The following is a 27,950-nucleotide window of genomic DNA, read 5'->3' on the forward strand; positions in this document are numbered from 1 at the left end:
ATAAGGATAACAGCAATCCTGCCATATGCAATATAAATGAGTCTCCTTGCAGTTTAGTCCCCGCTATCACTACTGTAAGTGAATACTACAGAGGAAATAGAATTTCCTTTGAGGATGAATTAGGACAGACTTGTGGTCAATAATTAAACACTCTCGATCATATTATGTTTCGCCTGTGACAAAATAATGCAGACACATTTGGCTTTAGTCCCATTTAATCTTTTGCTTCCCCCAGCAGAGCATCTATGCAGCTCCTACCAACACAATCTGTGTGTGTTTTGTTTGGGGGGGGTTTTAAAGAAAAAAAGTCTATATGGCAGTTCTGTCTTAGTTAAGTCAGATTCTTCCAAAGATAAATATCACTTTGTGCCAACACAGATCAGCCTTATACCAGGTTCCAAATCAATCACTGGTGAAACCGTTTGTTCCACTGGCACAACAAGAGAAAGCACCAAACTTGGAAATTAAGCTCATTATTTACACTGAGACATTATTTAGAAAAATCGTCATTAAGAGTTTAAAATATAAATAGTGTTTATATTTAAAGGTTTCCAGGAAAAGTCAAAACTTCTGGCAAAAGTAATATTTATTAAAATGATCAATGACAAGACAGCGACAACAATCAGGACCAAACACAGTCAAATTCAACGAAATTGATTTATACGTACAGGAAAATGGGAGTCTTCAAATTCAAGAATGACATGTGTAAACCTTAAGAATTAAAAAAATAAAATAAAATAAAATAAAATAGAACAAGCTTTCCTCTAGTGTTGACAGAGTGAGTTCACAGTACTGAGATAGTCCGAGCCAACACCTTCGCTGAAAGATCACCTCATCAAAAGCATTTTAAACTACAAAAATCGTACAGTTCTCTAAATTTGGATCAGTGCAGAGGAGAGAAAAAAAAAAAAAAAAAAAAAAAACCCTGATTATACCTGAACAGGTGATGAGGATCAGTTCTGGTCTGCTTCATTTAAGGTCCAGGAGAGAACCACAGTGTAATCATTGAAATATCAGCAGGCCAGAATAACTGAAGTATACATGTACAAAATGATTCGAGACCACAGTGTGTAGATGATCCTTCAAGTCTGAGTCACTGATTAGCGGGATTTATTGGGGAGAGGAACGTAAGTCAGCCTTACTCATAAGACTCGTGCAAAAACGTAAATGTGTGCAAAAAGCTTAAATAATATTGACTCACATCCCAAAAATAAAACTAAAGTATTCACAACAGTTCATGTGGCACAAGGCTCATTAAAATAACCATGGAAGCTGCGGGAGCTGAGTGGTCCTCTGCAGAAATCTAAACCAGACTGGTGAAACATAATCCTCCTCCCAGCAGTCAGTCCGCAGCTTAGAAAACAAACAACATCCTGGCACCTGATACCTCACCACAGGCTTCGGGATGCATAACCACGAAGAAAACACGGCATGTGCCTGGGGATGCCCACATGGCAACATCTGTGGATAGCAGAGGTATCCTCTGAGACAGTTCAGTGCTTCAGTGTCGTTTTACCCACAGGGACAGGTGCTTTGTAGTCACCAGGCGTGGCTGCGTCACTGCTGCGCTGCAGTGTGATTGGCTGTTGCAAAATTCTGTTGCAGCATCACCAGTGAAGTACGAAGCTGCAAGGAGAACACGTACAAGACCAGATGAACACCTGTGTTAGGCTTTGAGCTAACATAACAGACTGCCTGCCCCCCCCAAAAACAAAAAAACAAAAAACAGATGTGTTCATATTTCTTCCAACTCTTTAGGTTTATGGAGCCTAAATGTGAATCACTCTAAAAAGCTGTGTAAATCACAAGAGTGCCATGATATTAAAACTGTTCTATATTGTGTAAGTCTGCATTTAATGGAAGGAACAAAGACAACATTTATTTACATTTCTTAATACAGGACAAGATATGTTCAAGAGATCAGGCCATCCTTGTCAGATTCTTTAATTTTATAATGCTCCACATATTTTCGACGTCTGGAGTGAGAGCAGGCAAAGAGCTGCAGTCTCTCTGCTAGAATATCTGCAGAAAGTGGTTTGCTTATCCTGCTCATTTAGCAATATTGGTGCCTTCACAGATGGCCATAATTAATTACTCTTATCTCAACTCCACCACTATATATAGCTATTTAAATGTTTGAAGTTCTCACAAATTAAAAAAAAAAAAGCATATGTTTAGTAAACATGAATCCAAATGTCAGTCTGCCATTTTTCAGGATTTTGGTGCCGTATTGTTTGCAAAGATACGGGAGAACTGCAGTCAGGCTGAAAGACAACACTAAGAAACAGATAATTCCTTTCTTTCCTTACTCGTGCCAATGCCACGATGCTCTGCACTTTAACACAAGCACATGCTTTGCAATTTAAAACAGACCCCATCACAACAGAAACTCATTGAACTATATAAATGTCAGCTGTTAAATGTGCAGTTCAGTCTTGTCACTCAGGATTTTGAGTAAGTCACTGACAGGAAAAAAGGCCTTCGTAATATGCAAAAAAATGAGCAAATCAAACCAAAACAGAACAAATCTAAACAAAGGAAAAATATTTACATTTGATTTTGTGATGAACTGGTCTTTTAAACAACCTACCTGTTCTAAGAGGTTAATGGAGTCCTGAAGTACATTTTTGAGTAAGCGCAGCTCCTCTGGAGACCTCAACGCTGCTCCCAGTTTGGATCCATACTCAGCAGCTAAGCTGTTAAATAACAAAAGGAGGAATTCATTCTCATGTGTAAGGTATTTTTGCTACAGAAGAACCAGAAACGGAAACGAAGTGAAGAATGTGAAAGAAGGCCACTGATGTCACTTACATAACACCAAAAATTCACAGAAGCAGACAGTTTGAACACTGAGTCATTAAAACAAGAGCTCTCTTGTGCTGTATGTGGGTTGCTTAAACGGCCAGACAAAACTGGAGGAAGACGAACCCCTTCCTCTCGTCCACCCACACTAAGACTTCTGCTTTCTGAGAGCTTGTGGCAACAGCTATTACAGGTACCATCTATGAACAGTCCTCGGTTATACGCAGGTCACAAAGAAGCAGTGGGAAGTCAACTGACCTGGTCTCGCTCCTCTCCCTCAGGCGATGCTTTGTAGTCAGATACATGCGCTGGGCCACATCCTCCATGGCCCACAGCTTAAAAAACAAGCCTAGATTCAGCATTGTCAGGATCAGCAGACTGTAAAAAAGGCAGAAGGTATTGAGTAATCTGACCAACAGAGCAGGCAGGCGGAAGTGACTAAAACTTTTTTTTTTGTAAGTCAAAACAAACAGTTATCTTTCTGTGTGTGTGTGTGTGTGTGTGGTAACTTACACCACACTCATCCCAGCCACTATCGTTGTGACATTCCATCGATACGGACCTTTCATATCTACAGGGCCTGAAATACAGCAGCAAACATCAACACAACAGTTTTTGACTAGCAGTCCTATGAGGATAATATTGCACTCAGAGCACGTCGCATTTGTCAAGACATTTCCTCTTAATGACAAGCAGTTTTTTGCTTGAGGTATAAAAGTTGCTGTTCTCTGAGCGTGTCAAAAGATTGTACCATAACTCTACTTAAGATGACACAGTTATAACAGGTTTGAGTCTTTCCTATTCAAAGTGTACAGTAAAAAGTGTATTAAATGTCTAAGCCCACATTAAGGATTACTTGAATCCAGTTTAGGCCATTACAATGAAAATATCAACTTTAAGTGTTTAATTCAAAGCCAAGCACAGTTATAATGATCCCACCACCCCATTTTCATAAACTGTAGTTTCATTATTAAAAAGGCGTCAGTACCCATGTTGCCTTCTCTGTGCTGCTCAGTGTCGTGCCTATACTGCTTTTTGTGCTTTGAATGCTCTGCCAGAGTCCGGCTGTAAGTCCGCCTCCTCCTGCGAAGCCCACCCATCTTCCCCGCCTCTCCACCTCCTTGGTTCATCTCTGCTTCCTCCTCCAGCAGTTCTGCTTCTGTGTTGTGTAATCACAGGGCAAAACCAAAAAATATATATAAATAAAAGGAAACAGGTGGGTTAACTCAGCAAAACCAAAAGTAATCAGCATGAACGGCCTGGCCCGTTTATGGTCATGCCAAAACATCTCAACACTGTATTTTCCCAAATGTTTTTTGGCAGGTATGAGATGTGCGTATGTGTCATTTGTGGTCAGCAGTGGTTTTCTTCTTGGAACGCCGTTCATGTATGCCATTCTGCCCCCAGTCTCCTCATAAACTCTTAACCTTAACTGAAACGAGTGAGGCCTTAACTGAAACGAGTGAGGCCTGCTGTTCTTTTACATGATATTACAGGTTCTTGTGTGACTTGGATGAGTTGTCAATTTAAGTCAGTTAAATTGTCTTTTTTTTTTTTTTTTTTTTTAAAATAGTTTTTATCATTAACTCTGTTTCCCTGGGTCTTTTTTCTCCGTGTGTTATAAATAAATCTTTTTTGGAACCAGTACTGGTCTTATTTTGTTGTATTTATCCACGACACCTTAAAAGCCGGTCTGCAAAAATATTGTCGGACATAAACCAGTCCGTGGTGCAAAAAAAAGGCCTCCGATTTAAGTTATCTAATTAACTTTGGTAGGCCAGCCCCTCCTGTGAAGGTTCACCACTGGTCCAAGTTTTCTCTATTAGTGGGTAAGGGTGGTCCACTGGAGTCCCAAGGCCTTAGAAATGCCTTTATAATAGTTTCCAGACTGATAGATGTCTGCGACTTTGTTTCTCATCAGTTTCTTTAGATGGTGCGTGTTGGAGCCTTCGTTCATATCAGATCAGGGAAAAGAAAATCACAGGCTGAAGAAAGGAGACAGGCAAGTGCCCTCTTCTCCCTCCACAGCGTGGAGATGAGGCCGTCTACTCACCCAGATGCCGGAAATTCTCTTCTATGCCGCTCCAGGAGTTTTTGGTAATAAAGGACTTCACGAGGCCCCATGGCTGCTTCTTGTACTTTACATCGGTATACACCCTGATAATGTGACAGAGTAAAATCCAGTTAAGGAGAATAAAAGTAAAAGTCAGACTCACTGATAACATGGTTAACTACACAAATAATGTGTGATGAAGATATACTTTGCATCAAATTAAACAAAGCCTCTGCATTAGCCTTGCTTGCTCGACCCGGTGCTCAAATCAGGAACCAGTATTTAGACAAACCCGTGAAATACTGGGAGATAATGGCGTGTTCAGAAGAGACCAAATCTGAACTCTTTGGATGGCACAATACACGCCATGTTTGGAGTTCAAAAGGCACTCCATATCACCCCAAAACTAGCAGTGAAGTTTGGAAGTGGGAACATCATGGTGTGGGGCTGTTTTTCCAGCATGTGGCACTGGCACGCTTCATATAATTAAAAAGGAAGGATGAACAGAAAAATGTGCAAAGACATTCTTGAGTAAGATCTGCTGCCATCTAGCAGGATGAAGACGATGAAATGAGACAGATCCAAACACACTGCCAGGGAAACTAGGTTGGTTTCAGAGAAAGAAAATACAGCTGCTAGAATGGCCCGGCCAATCACCTGACCTGAATTCAATTGAAAGATCTACGGAAAGGACTAGGAGGTCAGAGTTCATAGATGAGGCCAACACAACCTCCAGGATTTAAAGACTGTAGAAGAATGAGCCAAAAAAACAAATAAAAAAACAATCACATTTGAGCACCTGCCAAGGAGTCACAAAATCACATCTTAGCAAGTTGCACATGTAATGCAGGACTAACACAGAGAGGGACGACCTTTAATGCTCACATCCACAGTTAACCACCAGTTAACACCATTAATGTTCTGGGACGAAACTGGAGAATCCAGAACCCTGTGAGGTGACCATCCTAACCACTGCACTACTCCGTGCCTAAATGTAAAATGGTTATGTGCAGACAACACTGGTTCATCCACTGAGTTAGCCCAGCCCCCCCCAAGCTTGAAGAAATTATAGGTCTTTGTTAAGTGACTAAAAAAAATGCAATCAGGTAGAGTATAAAGTCTGTAGAGATACTGACTCATAATATAAAGACATGAAAGGTGGGTGAAGGTTTTTACATGGCGCAGTATCTAATTAGGATATAACTGTGCGTTTACCACTTAATAAATGTTAAAATTGCTAGTTTTGTACAGTTTAATATGAAGTACACCTAGCTTTGTCTAAGTGTAGTGCCAAATAAACCAGACCCAGAAAAAAAGTTGACACTTTACCTTAGTCGACATTTCCTTTTAGAGTTACTCATGATGTAGTAGCGGGTTTGAGTGTAGAAGTAGTCATGATAGGGAACGTCATGTGTGTACACCTCCGAGTTTATGAGGTAATATTGACCATCCCTGGATTCTTTGTACAGCGTCTGACAGATAATAAAGTACAAATAAGCAGCCAGGCGTAGTTCAAACAACATTAACATATAAATTAATCAATTTGAGCTGGAAAGCGTCATTCATGCTGATGTAAACACACCTGGTACTCCGTAGCAGTGGAGAACTTCCCAATCAGAGGGTTGTTGATGGTTATTGTGTAGTTCAGACTCCGCTTCATGTTACCAGAAGAGTCTTTTTGCCAGGCAGTAGAGGTGATATCTGAGAACACAAAAGGCAACCTTGAATACTGTGCACACAAGAGCTTTTATTTGCTAGATCTGAATGAAAACTTTTCTCTTTTTTTTTTTTTTTAAATAAAAAGCCTTACTGGTTATCTTCCGGGCATCCATAAACCTGCGCATGAAGGTGGAGTCGGTGAAGAGAATTCCAAACATGTGTTTTGCACCGATGTGGAAAACCCGGTTCAAATACTGTCGACCGGACACCTGAGACAGACCAACGCGGTCCTCCACTGAGGAGAGAAAAGAGGAAGAAAGATATTAAACCACAAAAAACAAAACCACACCTTTTAAGCATGCACCAGGCCCTGAGCGGCATCTTGTCACCTTCTTCTTCGCTTTCCGAGCCGCTTTCCTCAGACATGCCGTTTTCGTTGGCGTTAAGGTCAAGAGAAAGGGAGGAGCGCTTGGAGACGTGCTCCGGGACGAGGCGGTCCAGTTGGGGAGCCGGACTGCGCCTTTGGGATGGGGTGTTACGAAAGTCCTCCTGCAAGAAGACAAGTTTTTCGTATTTTTGTTTTCCTTTGAGGTCTGTTACCATAATTGGATCTGAGGTGCAATTATGGCTAGTTTTGTCATAATTCTTGCAAAAAAAAGATGGATATACAGTTGCAGTATTAAAAACGTGATTGCTTAAATACCAAGTTGGAAGAGCTCTGTGAGCCAATAGGGGAAGGCATTTCTTCCCCTTGAGGTGTGGAGGTGTCCAAGGGTCCATTTTCCACTTCAGGGATGCGGAGGAAAGGGGGCCGCTCTAGTCTCCCTGGACCGTCATCTCCGCCAGGCCTGGCTGTCAGGCTGCAAGCAAACAAATGGGCGACATCAGATTCTAAACATGTCATGCGGTGCGTGTGGCTGGAGATGGAGGTGTAGGTGCGTTTACCTGGTCTGCATGTTTGATTCTGCTATTATCGGTGAGCTATCCATCTCTTCATAGCTTAAGCCAAGATCAAAACCATAATGCTGCCTAACCGTCTGCCATAACTCGTGGCTGGTCAGAGACTGAAAGAGATGGGAAAAGGCAAGTCAACCATGACGTTTTGCTTGAAATGAATGACACGTGAGGTCTTTACCTAGGAGATAAGCACACAGACACACAAAGGAAGAAAAAAACTCCCAAACTGATCAAGCAAACCTGCTGTATTGTCACCATGGGCGACAAACTGGCTGACCTTATCTCTCTGACCTGCATAGATACTCATCTTACACTTTGGCATTAACCCTTGGCAGACAAAGGTTCAAAAGCTTCCATACAGTGTTAATAAGCGGGACCTTCAGTTTTTAGACACAAAACAGTGTTACACAAACAAGATCTTCACTTCAAAATAGATGAACGAGATTATTGTAGACCCGTTTATTCCACTGGAAATTTACGCGTTTTTGTCGAATGAGAACGAATTATTGTTTCACGTGAAACCCACAAAAACGTTTGAGATCCGTACACGCAGGTTTTACTTACGCGTTAAAGGACAACAATCCCACAGCTGCGAGCGTTTACTGGCTCCCAGGCAGTGATCAGTGACCTGGACGCACAGCGCACCCACATTCAGGAAGTAGACAACTCAAGCGAGTCCAAGACGCGCCGCCCAGATTTGCTCCAGTGAAAAAAGGTAAATAGAAAGCTTTTTGTACCTCCCGTTCTCTTATTCGTGAAACAGCCACAGGAAGCTTCTTTATTTTTGTTAGAGTAAACCCTCTGACAGTTTCAACGTCAACACCAGCGAAGCGTCAAGTGCGACTGGAGGCCAGTCGTCAATGCAAATCAGCCGTCCTGGCCACACCTGCAGAGGTCAATGAACTTTTATATTCAGGTGTTTGCGCTGCAGATCCCAGGAGACCCACACCCACGAGAAGAGGCTGCCATAGTGCCAAGGCAGAGGCTAAAGACCGATGACGGGAGAGTCCAAAGTTCAGCGATTAACAAATTAATCAGTGCCGATACCAAAGAGCCTTGAATGGTTCTCATCTTAAACCCTATGATAACCATGCTGGTTATTTTAGTCTCAATACCCAAAACAAAGCTACTGCCTTAACCTGAGTGGAATTTTCCGCATTCATCTCACATTTGAATTAATTTGATCACTTTCAGGAAAAGGAAAAAAAAAATAGATATGACGACAATAGTTTCAATTAAAACAAACAAACAAAAAAACGTTATGACTTTGCATGTCCAGGTTTAACACAAGTGAGCTATCGTTCATTTTACTATGAAAAAAAAAAAAAAAATCCGGACAATACAAATAAAACTGTTCTTGTTTATTCTTATTTGTTTACCTTTACTACACAGGAACACAGGAAGTGGGTAAAAGGTGAAAGCTGACTTCCAGTGGGTTTATTTTAAAAGTACATCCCTCATTTACATGCAGGTTAACACATGTAAATAAAATAAAACCCTTGTGTCTGCTAGACTCGTGAACAAACACCGGTGCTGTGTGCAGATGGTTAACCCTACACGCAATAACTAAACAAGACTGATTACCTCAAAGGAAGACCGTTTGTGGCTGGGGTAGTGGAGCATGATATGTACTCTGAACTGATTAGATAAATGCTCCATAAAGTCACAGGACCACTGGTGTTTTTGGAGGAGTTGCGCACAGCAGTGCTTTTGGAAATGACTATAAATCATGAACTAGTGTTGGACATAGACATGAGTACTGTACCGATTGGGACAATGCGCTGTTGCAGGTAACAACAGGTGGGTGAAGCAGGGCCTTACCTTACCCAGCAGCGTGTTTTCCCACATGCGAGAAAATTCCCGGTAGCTTTTCTCTCTTGCTGAGAAGGAAGTGAAGAAGAACTGCGAGCGAAAATACAAAGAGAGAAACCGAATATAAGCAAATGTGTGTTTTTCATATGTTAAACCAGCTCTGAATGATTGCAGTTTGGTACCTTGTCTGTACTCGTGCAGATCTGGATGGCGTTGGGAATGAATCGAGCAGTTTTCTCTCTCGTCATATTTGTGATGTTTTTAAGTGTCAGAGTGATCTATTTGAAAATAATAATAATAATAGTGAAAGGTTAATGTGAATGCTTGAAGAACAAACATCAGTGTCATCTGTTCACCAATGCAAATATCTAATCAGCAAATCACATAGCAGCAACAGTAGATTTAAGCATATCTACTGAAATTCCAGTCAGGTGAGTGGGGGAGAAAGGTGATACAAATGACTTTGGTTGTTTATTCCAGATGGACTGGTCACAGTGTCAGAAACTGCTTATCTGCTGGGATTTTCTCCACATATCTATCATCAGTGAGTTTAACCTCTTGGGTACAGTGATACTGAGAGGTCAAACACACTGCAACTTAAGAAAACGCCAGCAAATAGTTTACACCCTCATCCTGCTGCTCTCCATCCTTCTCTTCAGTGTTATTACCTTTGTTCCACGAAACACATTGCTGTAGAAACAGACCCAGTTCACTGAGAGGTAAATGCGTCCCTGTAGAAGTATATCCCGCTGGAGGGCACACGGATAATCTGAGGAAAAACACAGAAGAGCGCTGAAGCAGACACGCCATGTATATAAATAAATGTCTCTGACCTGTGTTTGCCGTTTTTAGGTTTCAACTGCATTTGGAATAAAGATGAGCATTTTCACAGAGAAACCTTTTTGTGAGCAGATCCTTTTAAAATATTGAACTTAAACAAACAAACTGGTGCTGAAATGCAGTGCTCATTAAATTGTTACAACTGTGGGTTTCTGGCTGTTGCTAAAAGCTCGAGAAATGATCATTGTTTATGTGACTGGAGGTTCCTGAGCAGCTCTAACATAATAAATGATGTGCACTGTTTACAGAAATTTAATGATGCAAAGACGCCCATAGAGAATTGAATGTCATGACACAAATAAAATAAATATTATGATGCATTTGGATATAAAGAATGGAACTGATGTACACAATGAAAGACCCAACAATGGTAGCCTTTTCAACTCACCCACTAGGAGTCTCTCTGTTTCAGGCAGCTCTTTGAACAGCTTCTTAAACTCCTCGAGCCTCTGTTTGTAGGTTGGCACAGGAGGCTGAGGTGCCGCGAGGCACTGTGTCTGAACGTCAGAGCTCTGACAGAGGAACAGTTCACATTAATGACACGAGGACTTTAATGCAGAGCAAGAATTTGCGAAAGAAACAACAAAACGATGAGATCTGTAAAACCGAGATTAACATGTGTAGACAGGCATGATAAAATAAAGAACATCTCCAGATGATGAGCAGATTTATGAGCCTCAGGGAGGAAACAGCAATCACACCTTTGTGCTGGGAGGAAACATGGCCTCCCACAAGGGGGCAGTGAAAGATTTTCCATGTCACAGTTTATGGCACTGATGAGAGCAGCAGCAGCTTTATGTTAGTTGTATTTTTTCCTTACATCTTCATCTGAGCTCCACCTCAGGTCCGGCAGTGAGGTATCATCTGTGATGTCATCACTGCCCACTCCTGACCGGTTGGATACCTGGTCCATCTGCTCTGCTGCGCTGCTTAGAAGCAAAAGTGCATTGATATATGTGGGTTTATACATTTGGCTATGCTGTAATATGCTATGTTTAAACCATTCGTGCTTTAGCGTTATCGCTTTAAACTTTGATTAGCGGGTGTCAGGACGAGGCGGAAAGCTCTTTTTGGAGGGTTGAACTCTAATAACCTGCAAAATGTCAACAAACATCAGGTCCGCTGGGGAGGTCATTATCGCTTCAACGGAACTGGTTTGACTAGAGAGCTTAGTGAGGATGTGCAGGCATGCCACTGAACAGAAACCTGCACGATCTCGTGGTAAACTGGAAAGCTTACCACGAGCTTACCTTCGGTAAAAGGGCAGGTTTTGTGGCCACAAGTTAAAAGTTGACAGCAGAAAAAAAGTCAGGACTTTAAAGCAGCCTCCCCCTTTTCCCGTTCGCCGAGATAGAGATGAGAGATGGGAGCTATCAGCTGATGTGCAGCCAAGTCAAACAGCTCAAGTTGATAAAAGACTATCAAAGATCAGATACTCTGTTATCAAGCTTATGTTTACATCTCCACGTGCTCTCTAATGAGCGCACTTACCTGTCACGTAGTGGACCCAGGATTTCTGCTATGCGTGACCGAGGTTAAAATAAATAAATAAATAAAAACGCAGCCGTTTGTCCCACACAACTCCGAGGCTCTCCCGAGTTTAAAGTGCTCTTGGCACGCCTTCCTGCAGGTGCATCTTATCCGGCCCAGGGAGCATTCCTTAAGGGAGTTGTCATCTCATTGGTGGTGACGCTCATTGGGCTTCACTCAATTACTTAAATCTTCAAAAAAGGCCCCTCCCTCCTTTTATTTTAGTAATCCTCCAGATGAAAGGTTGATTTCAATTATAGCCATTTGACTGAGTAGCGCATTGTGATTTTTTTTTTAAGTATTTCATATATACCTGTTATGATATTTTGATACCACGGTTAGCATTTACAGAAGATTGTTTTATACAGGAAAACTGTTACTCAATAAGGTCCATCTACTAGTTGTTTTTCTCTTTCTCTGTGACCCAAGAATTAATGTGTAAGACTCACAAGCTGGTACCTCAAGGTCGAAAACACCACAGAGACGAGACCACTTCCTTACTCCCATCCTCCCTTCCTTATCTCTTAGAAAAAGGCTCGTTAAAGGCCAGGTGGTTTGTTTCAGAATTCACTGATGAAAGAACTCTGTATTCTATGTCTAGGAGTGTATTTTGCTGGGATGATCATAAATTGTAGCTGAACTGATAAACTACACACAGGATACTTCTTTGCTCACAAGGCAGGAAGACGTTTCCTTATTTGGTCTGTACTGGTTTGAACTGGGAAAGCTGACACACGAACCTTTTTTTTCTCTATATAAACTGCTGTGTATCAAATAAACCTTTGAGTCGATTTGGGAAGACAACCTGAAGCAGTCTGTGTTTCCTTGTTCTCCCAAGCTGCTCCCGACGTCGTAACTAACCCAGCTGAATGGCATACCTGAGTGTTACTTTAAATAATTAGGAATCTTAGAAGGAAAGGACAGAACTCTGCTTATCGCTCACGCCACGGAGGAAACCCGGGACGGCAATTTCCTTCAATACCTGTTTACTGTTCCTCAGCCAATCACAAGGCAGCAGCGTAATATATTTACACATGTAGATATGCCCAGGATGATCTGAGTATCAGAATAGAGAAGCAAGGTTATTTACGTGACTGTAAACGTGGCAGTCCTTTTGGTCTGACTATTTCAGAAACTGCTGATTTTCCAGCCCAACTCTCTCTAGTTTACAGAAAATATTCTAAAAAGAGAAAATATCCAAGTAAAAATGTTTTGTTAATGCCAAAGGCAAGAAGAAAATGGCCAGACTGCTTTGAGGTGACAGACAGGTGACCGTAACTTTACAAAACCACTGTTACACTCAAGGTTTGCAGAAGAACATCTCTAAGCACACACGTGTGAAACCTTGAAGCAGATGGGTTACAGCAGCAGAAGACCACACATGGTGCAGGTCTTGTCAGCTGAGAGCAGGAAACTGAAGCTACAATTTACATTTTCACCAAAATTGGATGATAGAAGACTGAAAAAAAAAAAGTTTCCTTGTCTGATGAGTCTTGATTTGCGCTGTGACATTTGGATGGTAAGATCAGACTTGAGCATAAACAGCATGAAAGGATGTATCCCATCATGCCTTGGCTCAATCATTCAGGGTGCTGCTGCTGGTGTAATAGTGTGGGGGCTATTTTCTTGGCACACTTTTGACCCCTTAGTGTCAATTGAGCATGATTTAAGACAACAGCCTACCTGAGTATCATTGCTGACCGTGTCCATCCCATTATGACCAGTGTACCCATCTTCTTACTGCTGCTTCCAGCAGGATAACACACCATGTCTCAAAGCTGAAATCATTACAAACTGCTACCTTGAACTTGACAATGAACTCACTTTTACGCTTTATATTTTTTTGACTTTGAGGTACAACTTATGCTACTTATTTAAATTATTTTTATGTTGTGTTTAACTTGATATTTAACTGCTAAATTCACATGAGATTAAGACTATTTTATATTAGATTACAAGCACTAAGATTCAGCTGTTGCTTTTAACCAGTAGTAATTAAGGTAGTTAAAATGTTAGGCAAATCGATCCTGAGGTCAGGAGACTACACAGTATGTGTGATATGTGGGGAAACCAGTTTGACAGCTCCAGCAGTATCATCAGAAACAATGAAGTCAAACAGGCGACGACACCACAATGTCTGTTTTTTTTCTCATGTTTTAATTCTTTGGGAGTAACATGATGAAAGCACTGGACAGCAGAGCGTTGGACTCTTACACATTCACACAGCAAAGTACACAGCACTGCACAGCGTGAAACACAACCATAAAAACAAAAAGAAACAAAGCCTTTACGTCAAAATGCTGGCAATAAATAGACTGATCTCATTAAATTTATATTCAATACTCTTCTGTACAGATGGTCTGTGAATTACAATACATCAACTGAACAATCCTCTTCAGGAAGAGCAACACAACACATAGGATTCATGTAAACAGAGAAAGGAATTACCAAGGTGAAGGGATCCCTGTTTCATACACACATCTAATTCACATACACGCACACATGATCGATGACCATGCAGAGGATCCAGAGTGTGCCGATACGAGGCAACGAGTAATAATGAATACAGTACATCTTTCTCTTTTCCCTCCACATGAAATTTCACATGCACACACTCTCACACGGTGACTCACAGAGGAGCACAATTGAGTACAGATAGTTTGAGGGATACATGGAGGTGGAATGTGATTCTGCAGTGGAGGGGTCTGAGATGAAAACTCGAAAGATTGTGACTGGTGGGCGCCTATTCCTCCAAGGTACGGAAGGCGTTCTGCATGTCCTCCACCAGCTGTGCATACTCGGCCTTGATCTTGGCTTCACCATCCTTAACCGGGTCCTACACGGAAATAAACAGGAATAAAGTGTCAAAGCTCGAAAAGAAAACGATCTGTGTTGGCTTATTTAATCCAACAGGTAGAAACAGGTTCTAAGTTAACTTTTGACTTCTTGAAATCTTGCTGCTTAAAAACTAACACAGAAGAAAAAAAAACAACTTCTAAACCAAAAAAAACAGATGATGGAAGAACAGAAGAAACATACGGTGGCTTTTGCATGTACACCTGAACACACCTTGAATTTCATCGAGCTGATCTTGTAGAGGATTTCTCCCATGTGCTCCCTGATTATGGCCCAGGTGATTTTGTTGTCGCTCTGAGCTGTGGTTTCCACCGCGTGCCGTGCCATGTCATAGAAAGCTATCATGTTGGAGAGAATGCCCACTGTCTTGTAGAAAGGACAGAACCTGAGGAGATTGACAGCAAAGAGTCAGGAAAAAAAGGAGCTAACTGTAGATTAGGTCAAGAAACGGGGGAACGTATGATTTATAAAGAGTAGCTCTAGGGCCAGACTTACTGCTTTGCAGCAGCACAACCTGGGTTTCGCCGTTTGTTTGTGCAAACTGATTTACTAATGTTTATGAAATGCAATTTAAAGCTAACACTGTGATACCGCGATTGCAATGATATTTAACGCAGAAAAAAGCATCGTATTTTTTGGACCTGGACACTATTTTGGCCCCGTTTAGTAAATATGCTGCTATTAATCTAATGATCTCCACACAGAAATTACCCAGCAGTGAATCATCATTTTTTTCAAAATCTGAGCCAGTAACATCAGTTAAGGTTCAAGTCATGTAGGCTATAAATGTTACCTGTCATAAGGAGTGTAACCGTTCTGCTGCAGGAAGTCATCTTTGATCAGTTTGGCCACTTCCAATGTGATTTTATCTGTTTCTGCCAGTGAAGCCTGTCAGAGATAATGACACCTTAATTTATTCATGTGAAAAGACTTCAATGAATTTCTGAAACACGCCAAAATGGAACCAGTGAACAAATTTTTTTTAGGATCTGTTTCTGGCTTTGTCTCTGTGGTAAATTACCTTTCCGACAAGCTGCACAATCTCTGCCAGGTCCTCTTCCTCCTGCAGAATCTCCTTCGCCTTGGTACGCAAAGGTACAAATTCAGGGAAGTGCTTGTCGTAATATTCATCCAGGGCGCGGGTGTATTTGCTGTAGCTGATGAGCCAGTTGACGGATGGGAAGTGCTTCCTCTGAGCCAGCTTCTTATCCAAACCCCAGAACACCTAAGAGGGGAAAAAATGGGGGAAATAATAAAGCACATCTGATTTTATAAAGCTCATCCAGTCAGCGTGGGATCAGAAGGTGATCCTTTACCTGAACAATACCAAGTGTGGCTGAGGTAACAGGATCAGAGAAGTCACCACCAGGGGGCGATACACTGGAAAAAAGCACAAACATTTTCATTAAATTGCTGTATTCAACTTTCTGTTGCCTCTCAAAAAAAGATGTGCAGAGTAATGTCTCCCTCTACTGATGCAAAGCTGTACTCACGCGCCTACAATACTGACGCTGCCTTCCCTCTCTGGGTTGCCCAGGCACTTCACTCTTCCGGCACGCTCATAAAAGGAGGCGAGTCGGGCACCCAGATACGCAGGATAACCACTGTCTGTGGGCAGATGCAGGAAATAGCTTTTTATGCTGTGCCAAGTACCACTCTGCTTTTATTTTACCAAAGACCGAAGCACCAAAGCACACCAGCTCCACTCTAATGAAATTCGAAGCTGTCAGCTGTTTTCATACAGTCGCTTTTGCAGTTTTACCTCAAACAACACAAAATGGTTTAATTCATACTTATGGGTCAATATTTGTTCTATCTATATAAAGTCAAATGAAGATAAGAGAATGGCATATATGCTATATGGAGTGCTATTTATATAGTGCACTCATACATACATTCATGAGGTACTTTATTCTATAAACGTTAAGTATTCCATCTACCTCACATCGACGGGCAATTTATAACTACTAATTAATTTAGCATGCATGTCTTTATACTCCTGGAGGACGCACAGAGAACCCATGTAGGTAATGGGAGAACATGTTAACTCTATACAGTAGGGCCCTAGCCAGACTCAAACCAGAATCTTCTTGTTGTGAAGCAACAGTGCTAACCACTGCACCACCGTGCTGCAAAAGTAAACTTACATTTTCAATTGTTGCTGTTTTTCTATCAACCAGAAATACACTGCAGAAGCTTGAGAAGGCCTTTTGTTCAACGGGCAGCTTGTTTCAGTTGCTCTGTTGTTTTTATTTAAATGGCTGTGCTTTTAAAAGTGAAAATAGGGTCCATGTACGAAAATAAAGCAAGCGTACTGTTCCTGTTACTCCCATGTATATCTTTAGAAAACCTGATATGATTGTGATGAATCTTTTGAACATTTCTCACAAGCCCCTCCTGCTGTTGCGTAGCTTAGGTGAAAATTGGACTAAATCCACCCTCAAAAGACTGACTGTAACCAGCTAAATCTGTGTTACAATAATTAGGAGATCCTTGAATATTTTCTTCCCCATATTAGACCCTAACATTGCGCCCTAAAATTTTAAAAAGCTCTGCTCACATGAGACTTCAAACTTACCAGCAGGCATCTCAGCTAGACGTCCAGAAATCTCCCTGAGAGCCTCAGCCCAACGAGAGGTGGAGTCGGCCATCATGCTCACGTTGTACCCCATGTCTCTGAAGTACTCAGACAGAGTGATTCCTGCCAAAATAAACTGAGTTAGAAGGCACAGCACATGTGAGCCAATTAAAAAGAATCACACGAGGACAGTGAGTGAGCAATCCCTTAAGAGTGAGTGTTCTTCATTATAAGAGGATCGCACAGTTAGGGTGAGAGATAAAAAGTACTTTAGGGTACTGTTAACAGTCACCTGTGTAGATGGAGGCTTCTCTGGCAGCTACGGGCATGTTGGAGGTGTTGGCCACCAGCGCTGTTCTCTTCATGATGCTCTCCGTCTTTCCATCCACCTCCATCGTCAGCTGTCGCCCAAACAACACTGTCAGTTACCTCTGAACAATAGTTTCCTTAGAAAGGGGTGCCAGTACACTGCCACTTACTTCAGGGAAGTCTCTCAATACTTCTGACATCTCATTTCCACGCTCCCCACAGCCTACGTAGATGATGACATCACTGTTGGAGTATTTGGACAGGGACTGGGAGATGACAGTCTTTCCACAGCCAAAGGCTCCTGGGATAGCTGTGGTTCCTCCTTGCACACATCTTCAAACCATGAAGAGAAGAGATTAGGAAAACCTTTCTGAAACAAAAAAATCATCAAGGGTAAAAGGTCTGAGGGAGAATTTGAGACTCACGGGAAAAGGGCGTCCAGCACTCTCTGTCCGGTCAGCAGCGGGTGATTGGCGGGCAGCTTCTCTGTGACAGGCCGCACTTGTCTGACAGGCCACACCTGCACCATGGTGAACTTCTCCTTCACGCCTTCAAACTCCAGCTCCATCACCACATCCTGACACAGAAACACACGCGACATCAGCACAAATCAACGCCTCACAAGCTGCTCGTAAATTACAACCGCAGCTGAAGGCATGTCAGACTCACAGTGATATCATAGTTTCCAGGCGGAGCCACGTAGGTCACGGTGCCTCTGTTTTTAGGAGGCAACATGATCTTGTGCTTAATGAGGGAGTTCTCGTACACCATACCGTAGATGTCGCCGCCTGTGATGTGACTGCCAACCTAATAGAGTGAAAAGAGATGTACAGTAAATCTAATTCACCCGACATCTCAGACTTTTCAAGAAGAAGTCTCTACAAACTCCTACCCGCAGACTCTTGCTGGGAGAAAAATCCCACTTGAGGTCTCGGTTGAGGGCTCCAATATTTACACCTCTGGGAATGTAGATGCTTTGTGTGAGGTCATTAATGTCCTTCAGAGGTCGTTGGATACCATCAAAGATTGAGCCCATGATTCCTGGACCCAGCTCGACTGAAAGAGGTTTCCCCGTGCGGAGCACAGGATCGCCCACAGACACACCAGCTGAATTCAAGCTCAGAAAAATCATCAGGGTTTGGGTGAATTAGTTACCACCTGAGGACTAAGATAACCCCAGTTTGATTATTTTATAAGCAGCAAGGTGTTCAATAGTCTTGAACTCCCCCCCTCATTTCTTTATATTTTAGCTGGTAAGTGGGAAATGGACGCAGAGATTTGAAACATTTTCAAACATGCAGGGAAAACAGTATTTGGCAAAACTACAACCTCGAAAGTCAATATTTGGCATGACCACCTTTCTTCTTCAACACAGCCTGAACTCTCTTAGCCAAAAATCTGTTTTAGCTACAGACACGACTTTAAGATACTGTTCATCTGCTGTAAACAGATTTTAGGTGTTTTTGTCCTCCGTTTGTCCAGTTTCCTCCAATTTCTTAAGGACACACTTCAGGCCATGCCGTGTTTTTGTGACAGGCTTCTAGTAACAACGTTTCTAAGCTGTCTGTCATGTATAAACAAAAAAAACCTGGTTTGTCCCTCCAGTTACGTGCCTTTTTTTAAGCTTGAATGAGTCAACAAACAAAAATACATTCCTTTGAAAATAGTCAGTTACAAGGACTAGATTGAAGAGTCCTTGTCCTTTGAAAGACCTTCGGAAAACACGGAGAACTCAAGGCTTGCTCAAGACTGCTTTAAAAAATACAAAATCGTTTTGGTTTCTACACAGAAATGGAATGTCTGTTATATCCAGATTCACACGCTCTCATTAGGAATTTACGGCTGTGACTTAATCCATCCAGTTACATAAAAGATTATTTTTTATAGTAAAGGGTACAGTAGCTTTTTCCAAATTAATTGACTACGTCCTTAAATACGGTCAGTGATGACCCCAAAACAATCTGGGTAAAAGACACAGGATGCCTTTGAAATGCTTGAGCATCATTATCCTTACCACCAGTTAGGGATGGAAGTATACTGACAATTAGATAGTAAATACAGCAGTAGCTTAGTTACACTGATGTTATTAATACTGTCCTAAACAATGTCACCTGCAGCTCTATCAAACTTGCTGCAAGAAGCATAACAAATGATGCACCCACTTTAGTGAATCTACCACAAATCCAGGGTGGAAGAAAGAGACCGAGTAGCATGAAATGGAGAAATCCTGCAACCAAACCCTATCTGACTGTTTATATGGACATCTTCTTCTTGTTTCAGGATCAACTTTTATAATATCCCATAACAGCAGCGTAATAAAATAAGGATACATGTCTCTTCATAGACCTGGATGGTGGCCATGTCTCCCTCCAGCCTGATAATCTCTCCCACCAGCTCACTGTGGCCGACACGGACCAGCTCATACATGGCTGCTCCTGCCATGGCCGTCGCTGTCACCACTAGAAGCACAGATGAGATGTAATCATAAGAGTGGTTGCTTTTTGTTTGACTGAAATGAATTTCGCTGTTTGTTGTAAAAGCAAAGTTGTTGTGCCTTTGTAGGATAAAATAGTGCTCACAAAACCTTATTGTTGTGACCAAGACTGAGAAATACAGATGTGGTTAAATGTGTTTGTGTCATTACACCTCCTCAGTTTTTTCTGGAAAGTGGTAATAATGTGTTAAATATGAAAGAGGAGTTTCATAAGGAGTATGTGGTGACCAACCTGGTCCAGAGACTCCGTGAACGTATCCAAACTGGCTCTCCCTCTCCTCATCCCTGATCTTGGGCAGCTTGGACATGTCCATCTTCACGTTTATTAGTCAGACTGGAAGAAAAGAAACATAAGCAGCTGTTACTGACAACAACTTCCCTTTTTGTGACAAATTTAAAATGACAAATTAGTTCATTTTCAGCATAAAGCCCCTACGAGAGTTCAATTCAATTTTACTTATATAGCACCAAATCACAACAACAGTTGCCTCAAGGCAATTTATACTGTAACCTAAAGACTCTGCAATAATAAAGAGAAACCCCCAACAATCCTATGACCCCCTATGAGCAAGCACTTTGGCAACAGTGGGAAGGAAAAACTCCTTTTTAACAGGAAGAAACCTCCAGCAGAACCAGCCTCAGGGAGAGCACCCCGGTTACCATCTGAGGACAAAGATAATCCGCGTTTGATTATTTTTATAAGTATCAATTTGAAACTTCTCATTTTCAAGTTATTGCATTCACAAACTTAGGTGCCCATGGTGCCCGCCCAGCAGCAAGTAAATGGGAATTCAGCTGGGAAGTATTTTTGCAGGCCAGTCGAACTCTTATTTAACCACGTAAAAAGAAACGTTCATGTTTAGAGTGGCTGGATGGGTAAAACCAAAGCCTTATGAGGAAATAGGAGAGGTAAAAAGAAATACTGAAAGTTAAAAGAACACCAGCACACATCTGAAAACATTTCAACATAATTACTAGTGAAACGGTGACCACCGGTGCTGAAAGTTCAAAGGCGGTAATTACAAAAGCCACCTTTAATGTGCTGATTCAAAAACTCACAGCAGCTCTCAAAAAAATGTTTCGTTTTTCTTATAACACATAGACATTCTGTGTATTCAAATGAATTTGAATACCTCTGTGATGAACTGGCAACTTGTACAGGCTGAGTGGGTAAGCAAATGGATATATGAATGTGGACTTTTGACCAGAATTGGACAAATTTATATTTTCATTATGAGTTCATTTAAATTTTTTCCTGGCATTATGCTGACTACTCTATATTGTCTCCCCCTGTAATAACCATAGAAACCTTGAAGAATGCACAGCATCACTGCTCAGGGCTCCTTGTGTTGCTGCAGTCTCAGCATCAGAGGCAGAAGTAGGCCACCTCACCAGCCAGTCCACTGGCCTACTACAGTCAGTCAGTGTGGCACATCCGGCTAACACTAGTGGGGGATCCCACTGCATCCTCTTTTTTTTTTTTTTTCATATGAAGAATAGGGTGCATCTTTCCCACATCAGGCTGTTCCTTTTTCTGCTATATTTATACCTCACAACTCAGCCACATGCAGCTGTAACACAAGCTGCCATGAGTCGTGACACAGACCCATCCTCACAAAGCGCTGCCTGCAGATGCTCTGCACACATTCAAGATCAGCTTTATCTGCTAAATATATTCATTACTTGCAGTTACATCAAGAAAATATGCCTATATTGTGGATTTCTTTTTCTGCTCCCCCCCTTTCTTTCCATCTTTCTACATCTATGTCCTTTATTGCCCTTCCTACTGATGCACGGATCTTCCTGCTCACGCTAGGCTGCTTGGCCATCTGTGCTGGAATAAAGCAGCTCCACCTATTGATTAAAGCAAGAACTGCAAGAGAGATATACATAGGAAGGCTTCACTGCTCAAAAACACCAGACTAAATTTACTGGTTTTAACTGGATAATACTGGTATTATCCAGGGAGCTCACCTGGAAAACCTGTTAGTGTACCAGAGGCAAGCCTCTGCCCATTTGATTAATAACATCACAATAAATAACAAAAGAATTACACATAAAACATCAAATATGTCTTCTTTTAAAGCAGCACAATAATATTTATTGGAATAATTAACTTCTGTATGTAATAAACCCACAGAGTAGCACTTTTTCATAACTTCCAGATACAACAGCTATGGAAAAAGTATTCTACATGACACTAAGTCATATGATCCTGGCACATGACTGGCTGCCCTCAGACGATGAGTCTCTTTAAGGAAGTGGAACACCAGCATGGTGAAAAACTGGGAAGTCAAAATCATAACTGTCTATGTGGAAACTCTGGAGATTTTCTCCCACCTGACTGCAATACTTCATATATTAACCTCCTAAGACCCGAACTCTTACACGGCATGCATATTTAATTTCTCTTTGATATTTGGGCATATTGGGGCGCGATGAATGTAAAAACAAAGAATTACCAGATTTTTTTTAACCTTATTTTTGTTTTTAAGAAAAATAAGAGCCACATGAGAGGATATTCGTTTAGAATTTTGATAAAACAGTAGCTGTATAATGTCCTTGTAAGTGGATATCAGGCCCTCGTAGAGCAAAATTTCGTATTTTGGTCTAAATAGCCCAAAATGTGATGTCCACATATGTGGACGCCAGGTCCTAGGAGGTTAAAGACAATTTACCACAGCATTAATATACTAATGTGGGCAACAATTGACGGCAAGCCTCCTGTTGGGACCAAATGTTACACCGATAAAACAGCTTATCAGACAGCAATTGAGGAGTCTGTAGTGAGTTTAACCCGAGTGTCCCTTCTGACCTGTATGAGATGTTGTCTGGGTAAAAACAGGCTCAGTAATATTACATGTAAGTGAGGTGATTCTGCAAAGCATCCTGACATGCAGATGTTAAATGAAAGTCCCATGGACGCAGGTAACGCTGCTGATCGAGTGCACAATATTCGAAACTATAAACTAGCCAGTTGTTTAGCCACAACAGGAAGAGTCTGAAATCCGAATAATAAAGCCGGAAAAAATAATGTTTGTAATTTCCACTCGGCCATATTTTGTCCTTACGTTAACAACAAGGTTAGCTAGCTGTGTGTGTGATTAGGTGTTGTGAAAACGATAGCAAGACTGGTTTGTCGGCCTGGGTGGAAAAAAATGCTGTCTCTACTATTCTGCTGCATAGGGATTGCTAAACGGTTTCACTGTACACACGCATCCAAATATACTTCGTAATATTAAAACGACGTTAAAATGAAAAACGGGATATTTACCGTGTGGCTGTGAAGTGTCCGTTTACTGTCTTGGTTCGAGAGAGGAACGCTGGCTGCTGCAGAGCGTGACAGCGAGATCAGCTGACTTCATTCACTCACCGCTTGCTTTTACTGCGGGCTAGCGGCAACTGGCGCCATTTTGGATCCTCCCCTGGACTACCGGAAAGATCTCTAACTGGTGGATATTTGTGGTCATTTAACCTACTTAGCATAAAGCACGACTCCGAGCTCATAGCTTCTCATATTGTTGTTGTAAACCCTTGTCTTAAATTATGTTTTCACCTTTGTGGTAAATTGGTTTTATGGGAGACTACGTAAACTTTTAAGTACACCTTATGTGAGCGAGCGTAAACCCACAGTGATGTAAGTTCTGTTGGTATGCAACGATAAACAACCTATCTACATTACATAGATCATAATGAGCCACGGCACCTTATCTCTCATGTTGTTTGATATCTTTTCAGCAACGGTTGAGCCAAAATGGAGGTGCTTTCACAACTCCCGGTTTATCTTTCAGGTGGTTTAGGAGTAAACGATAAAAATGTAATTTTGATAAAATACATTTATTTAAATATGTATACATACCCCCAGTTTGTTTGTTTTTTTGTTTTTTTATTTTTTTATTGGGGGGTGTATTTATTGGGGTAGTTTCTCCAAACTACAAATTTACAGAACTACAGGGCTCATGGGTTTTTCTTTCGCTTTCGTTGTGTAACAGAAAATCTCAGCATCCATATGACCAACACTGTATTACATATATAAACTAATTTCGGATTTCCTTTTTTATGAGTAGATAAATATAAAAAATAATTCCAGTAATATATTTAGAAAACTAAAACGATAGATTTCATTGAGTAGTAGTAATCCAGTTCTGGGGCGAAGACGTAGGCGCTTTTCCCCCAAAAAATATAATGCTTGCTTTCGGAGGTCAGACAAATGCATTTCACACGCCTCAATGTCACACCAGAAGTAAGGTCCCCTTAAATAATGCGAGACGAATACGAGCCCTATATAATTATGACTGAGAACCAGGATGTTTTCAACACATAAACCGTTATTTAAATGTCTTAATTTGGCTGGAAAAGAGCCTGAGAGTCCAAATCCAGGTCAAAAAGTCTCATATCTAACATTAGAGGCGCGTGTGCGCATGCGGAGGTCAGGGTTGACAGTCCGTCTCCACACAGTCGTGGAAGGAGTGTGGCGGCTAAGCTAACTGCAACCATCGTAACTAGCTACATGTGGAGGGTAAAACGGGAGGCATCCCCGACCCCAACTCTTTCCAGTTTCTCACCTTTTACCCGAAACAACTTCAGAGTTCATACTCTTCGAAAATAAGGGATATCATCTCTTTAAAATGAAAGGGTGAGTGTGAACTTTTGGGTCACGAATACGTAGCTTAGCACAAGTAAAGTTTTTCATGTCTGTTTTTTTCCTACAGGAGGAGGCGGGGAGGTGACGGCGAGGCTAGCTAGCTTGCGAAACGACTTTTATTTAGGTTCATGGCCACTATATAAAGGACAGCACCGTCACTGAAGTGGTGCTGTCTTAGTTGTTGTCGTTAACTTTAGCCGCTTGTCGGTTTGTGTAGGTCGCGAACAAGCTAAGCTAACTAGCTCGCTGCTAGTGGAGAGCTGAGTCAGTAAAGCCAGTTTAGCTAAGCTAATCATAGCTCTGATTATTTTTGGTATTTGCCGCGAACCTCAGCTACCTGCACAGAGTCATACCAGTTTTGTCGAAAGTCTTAGACGCAGCTATCTCACGTTGGGCAAAAAAGTTACCATTTTAATGTCACACATGACAGCAACTTTAGCGTTTGTGCCAGCTGACTCAGTGTAACTTGATCTGCCAAAGTAACACACTATCAATGATGCTTCTGGACATTTCTGAATAAATTCTCTTATTCCACGAGGGCAATAAAGGCTGAAGTGTATTAATTGTATACTTAGGGTTTCACCGATCTCATTGTACATGCTTAAGGACAACACACGTGACCTCCACCAGTTCTTGGATGTGTAGTCGTCCTATAAATACCACAGTGAACCTCTCACTGAGGCGAGTGGACTGCTACGTGTGGGTCATTTACTAGTTACACAAATCCAGCCATGTCCCCTGGTCATCCTATAGATATTTAAAGGAGAGTATTAATCAATTTTGATGGTAGAAAAGTTTCATTTTTAAGTAAAGAGTTATAAAAAGCACAAGCTGCAGGTGTTGTTAAAATTTATTTCTAAGCGGCATTCGTCCAAAGAATTACTGTTAGTAGTAGATTATGTAAATGTATGTGTGTGATTAGAGGGGACATGTTGATTTAAGCTATACAAGAGTTGATAACAGGTTCAGTTCAGCAGTGTTATAGCTTTTGGGACGAAATCACGCATTTCATGAGAGATGATTTAATCAGTACTCAAAGTAGACAACTATCTGTGTAATTCATCTTTGAGCTTTGATAGTAAAAGTGAAATTCATCTTTGAGCTTTGATAGTAAAAGTGTTTACTCAAATATTGAGTGTATAGACTGAAAGAACTGTGCTTATAAACAAATATAAAGGATAGAAGGCTTGTAAGATGTCAGTTTATTAGTCTTTATTGTATTTTGGTTCATATAATGTTAAATGAAATGGTTTACCTGTTGTCAGCCATTTGACCGTTTTGCTCTTGTTCCAGTAGCCGGATCGAGCTGGGGGACGTTACGCCCCACAACATTAAGCAGCTGAAACGCCTCAACCAGGTCATCTTCCCCGTCAGCTACAACGACAAGTTTTACAAAGATGTGCTGGAAGTTGGAGAGCTTGCAAAGCTAGGTAAGACATCACAATACTTACACCTAGACAACTTCAGTTAGGGTGACACCTGATTATGACTGTATGTGATGACATTGATGCGTTAAAGAGGAAAGCGACTGGTGGAATTCAGTTTGCATGCACTTTAACAGCTTGATTTTCAGTCATGGGAAATGAAATGTAGAAATGTGGCTTTTAGAGGTATTTGATCTTTCAGCATCATGTTTTGTTTTGGTTTTTTGCAGCGTACTTCAATGACATTGCAGTGGGTGCTGTGTGCTGCAGAGTGGACCACTCTCAGAACCAGAAGAGACTGTACATCATGACACTTGGCTGTCTAGCACCCTACCGTAGACTTGGAATTGGTAAGTAGTAGTAGATTGTTTCTGTTATTGATTCCTGAAGAAGAAACTTTTTTTTTTCTTCCCCACTATCATTAATGATCCTTATGTGTGATTCAGGTGAATAGAAGCTCTACTGTCATTAGTTTGATAACGGAAGTTACAATAATAATACATTTTATTTGAGGGCACCTTTCAAAAAGCCAAGTTCACCTTACAAAAGAACAAAATTAATAAAAGGAGCAATTGTCATCCTCTATGAGATGTATGATAGACTAGACTGTTTGATACTGTTTCTTAAAAGTTATGAGGACCTCAAGAAGAGGCTGTTGTGCAATTGGTGATTTTGTTTTTACCTTTACGCCAGGTACAAAGATGCTTAATCATGTGCTAAACATCTGCGAGAAGGATGGAACTTTTGATAATATTTACCTGTGAGTGTTTGCAGAATTTGCATGAAAACTTATCTGCATACAATAATTATTTTTGACTGATTTTCCAGATGAGCTGCCTGTTAATGCATTTGTATTTTCCCACTCTACAGTCATGTGCAGATCAGCAATGAGTCGGCCATTGACTTTTACCAGAAGTTTGGCTTTGAGATTATTGAGACAAAGAAGAATTACTACAAGAGGATAGAGCCTGCAGATGCCCATGTGTTGCAAAAGAGCCTGCGCAGTCCTTGTGCACTGCCCAGTGGAGAGCTTCAGAAGTCAGAGTAGGGGCACAGCGTTCGGAAAAGGCACTAATGTGGCCACCTCCACAGAAACAGAACTGTGACAAATGCCCCAGGATTCAACACTTTCTTCAAAGGACGCTAAAAAGAGAAAACAAATTTCAAGCATAAAAGTTGCTGCATTTATTTCACAAGAGGGTCCCCTGTTGTTGTTTTTTTTTTTCTTTTTTTTTCAAATTCTCTTCATACTGTTAATTGACAATGACAAAAAGCTAAGCATCCTATAGTGCTCCTGTTGACAAAGTTACCAACTTCTGACAGTTGACATGGTGGAGGGGGAAAGAGTTGGTGTTTTCAAATCACATTGTTGTTTTTTTTTTGTTTTGTTTTTTAAATGCGGTTATTAAAGCTGGAGGGGACATATCTATGCTGTTGATCAAAGGAAATCAGTTGGTTTGGAAAAGTAAAGGGAAAAAGTGCTTGAAAGACCATCCCCCGACACAAATGCAGTCCCAGGTGGTCAGCTTGGAGTGATACTTGAGATATGTGGAACAGACAAAGCTCTATTCCTGCACCACCTGAATCTTTGGACTCATGAGAAATGAGTCTGACCGGTTTGTTGTGTCCGGGGGGGCAGAAATGCGTCCCCTCAGTACAGGAGAAAGGGGAAAAGCTTGACGGTTTTGTGGCAGTGGGAATATGCGTTCAGTACTTTTAATTTTTAAATATTTCCAGGCTGTTATTTAAATCCCCCTTCAACTAGTCTGTTATTTTTATTTTCCACACTGAAATGGCAAATGGTTCAGAGGTTCTCCTGGGTTTATCACAAAGAGTGAAAATATAAAGGAACGAGAGAACCAAACAAATGTATTGAATGTGTTATGAATAACATCAGATCGATTTGGATTTGGGCATTATTTTCAGTAGTATGGTGGAGGTGTTTGTGGATGCTTGTTTCTAAATATATACAAGTGTTTTGAGACATACCT

General features: G+C 41.2%; 3 protein-coding genes across 5 annotated transcripts; 1 reads left to right on the forward strand and 2 right to left on the reverse strand.

The window, feature by feature from the left end:
* Window positions 1-561: 561 nt before the first annotated feature.
* On the reverse strand, window positions 562-11,754 carry gramd1c (GRAM domain containing 1c). Of its 2 annotated transcripts, none has more exons than XM_080865404.1 (18): window positions 11,615-11,754; window positions 10,944-11,052; window positions 10,512-10,635; window positions 9,952-10,052; window positions 9,466-9,561; window positions 9,293-9,373; window positions 7,460-7,578; window positions 7,218-7,374; window positions 6,904-7,063; window positions 6,666-6,809; window positions 6,438-6,556; window positions 6,185-6,327; window positions 4,856-4,959; window positions 3,791-3,961; window positions 3,316-3,382; window positions 3,061-3,180; window positions 2,591-2,696; window positions 562-1,626 (listed from the first exon to the last, which is right to left on the reverse strand). In XM_080865404.1, the coding sequence occupies exons 2-18, from the start codon at window positions 11,034-11,036 to the stop codon at window positions 1,558-1,560; spliced, it is 1,974 nt and encodes a 657-aa protein (XP_080721530.1). In that variant the 5' UTR covers window positions 11,037-11,052; window positions 11,615-11,754; the 3' UTR covers window positions 562-1,557. The 2 variants fall into 2 exon arrangements, with proteins under 2 accessions (XP_080721530.1, XP_080721529.1); XM_080865403.1 differs by having other exon boundaries at window positions 10,944-11,049; window positions 11,615-11,749.
* A 2,041-nt stretch (window positions 11,755-13,795) lies between these two features.
* Window positions 13,796-23,323, reverse strand: atp6v1ab (ATPase H+ transporting V1 subunit Ab). The gene is made up of 15 exons (XM_080865875.1): window positions 23,165-23,323; window positions 20,123-20,224; window positions 19,727-19,855; window positions 18,289-18,503; window positions 18,066-18,203; window positions 17,822-17,973; window positions 17,567-17,729; window positions 17,380-17,488; window positions 17,088-17,210; window positions 16,003-16,117; window positions 15,826-15,889; window positions 15,531-15,734; window positions 15,303-15,397; window positions 14,723-14,894; window positions 13,796-14,489 (listed from the first exon to the last, which is right to left on the reverse strand). The coding sequence occupies exons 2-15, from the start codon at window positions 20,202-20,204 to the stop codon at window positions 14,397-14,399; spliced, it is 1,854 nt and encodes a 617-aa protein (XP_080722001.1). The 5' UTR covers window positions 20,205-20,224; window positions 23,165-23,323; the 3' UTR covers window positions 13,796-14,396.
* Window positions 23,324-24,312: 989 nt separating this feature from the next.
* Window positions 24,313-27,205, forward strand: naa50 (N-alpha-acetyltransferase 50, NatE catalytic subunit). Of its 2 annotated transcripts, none has more exons than XM_080865877.1 (5): window positions 24,313-24,526; window positions 25,832-25,965; window positions 26,190-26,309; window positions 26,653-26,719; window positions 26,830-27,205. In XM_080865877.1, exons 1-5 carry the CDS (start codon window positions 24,519-24,521, stop codon window positions 27,005-27,007), a joined length of 507 nt encoding a protein of 168 aa, XP_080722003.1. In that variant the 5' UTR covers window positions 24,313-24,518; the 3' UTR covers window positions 27,008-27,205. The 2 variants fall into 2 exon arrangements, with proteins under 2 accessions (XP_080722003.1, XP_080722002.1); XM_080865876.1 differs by having other exon boundaries at window positions 24,314-24,526; window positions 25,829-25,965.
* The last annotated feature ends 745 nt before the right edge of the window (window positions 27,206-27,950 follow it).

The sequence above is a fragment of the Rhamphochromis sp. 'chilingali' genome, assembly GCF_963969265.1.
Source record: "Rhamphochromis sp. 'chilingali' genome assembly, chromosome: 18".
In the NCBI taxonomy this organism is placed as follows: Eukaryota; Metazoa; Chordata; class Actinopteri; order Cichliformes; family Cichlidae; genus Rhamphochromis; species Rhamphochromis sp. 'chilingali'.

Bases quoted from the DNA above. Each gene is read 5' to 3' on its own strand.
- naa50 (XM_080865876.1), top strand. The intron at 25,966-26,189 runs GTAAGACATCAC...GGTTTTTTGCAG, and splicing joins TGGAGAGCTTGCAAAGCTAG to CGTACTTCAATGACATTGCA. The intron at 26,720-26,829 runs GTGAGTGTTTGC...CCCACTCTACAG, and splicing joins ACTTTTGATAATATTTACCT to TCATGTGCAGATCAGCAATG.
- gramd1c (XM_080865404.1), bottom strand. From the start codon at position 11,036: ATGGACCAGGTATCCAACCGGTCAGGAGTGGGCAGTGATGACATCACA. The intron at 9,562-9,951 runs GTAATAACACTG...ATTTTCAAATAG, and splicing joins ATGTGTTTCGTGGAACAAAG to ATCACTCTGACACTTAAAAA. The intron at 3,962-4,855 runs GTGAGTAGACGG...TACACAACACAG, and splicing joins AGAGAATTTCCGGCATCTGG to AAGCAGAACTGCTGGAGGAG.
- atp6v1ab (XM_080865875.1), bottom strand. From the start codon at position 20,204: ATGGACATGTCCAAGCTGCCCAAGATCAGGGATGAGGAGAGGGAGAGC. The intron at 17,974-18,065 runs GTGAGTCTGACA...TTTCTGTGTCAG, and splicing joins CTGGAAACTATGATATCACT to GATGTGGTGATGGAGCTGGA. The intron at 15,398-15,530 runs GTAATTTACCAC...TATCTCTGACAG, and splicing joins TTGTGCAGCTTGTCGGAAAG to GCTTCACTGGCAGAAACAGA.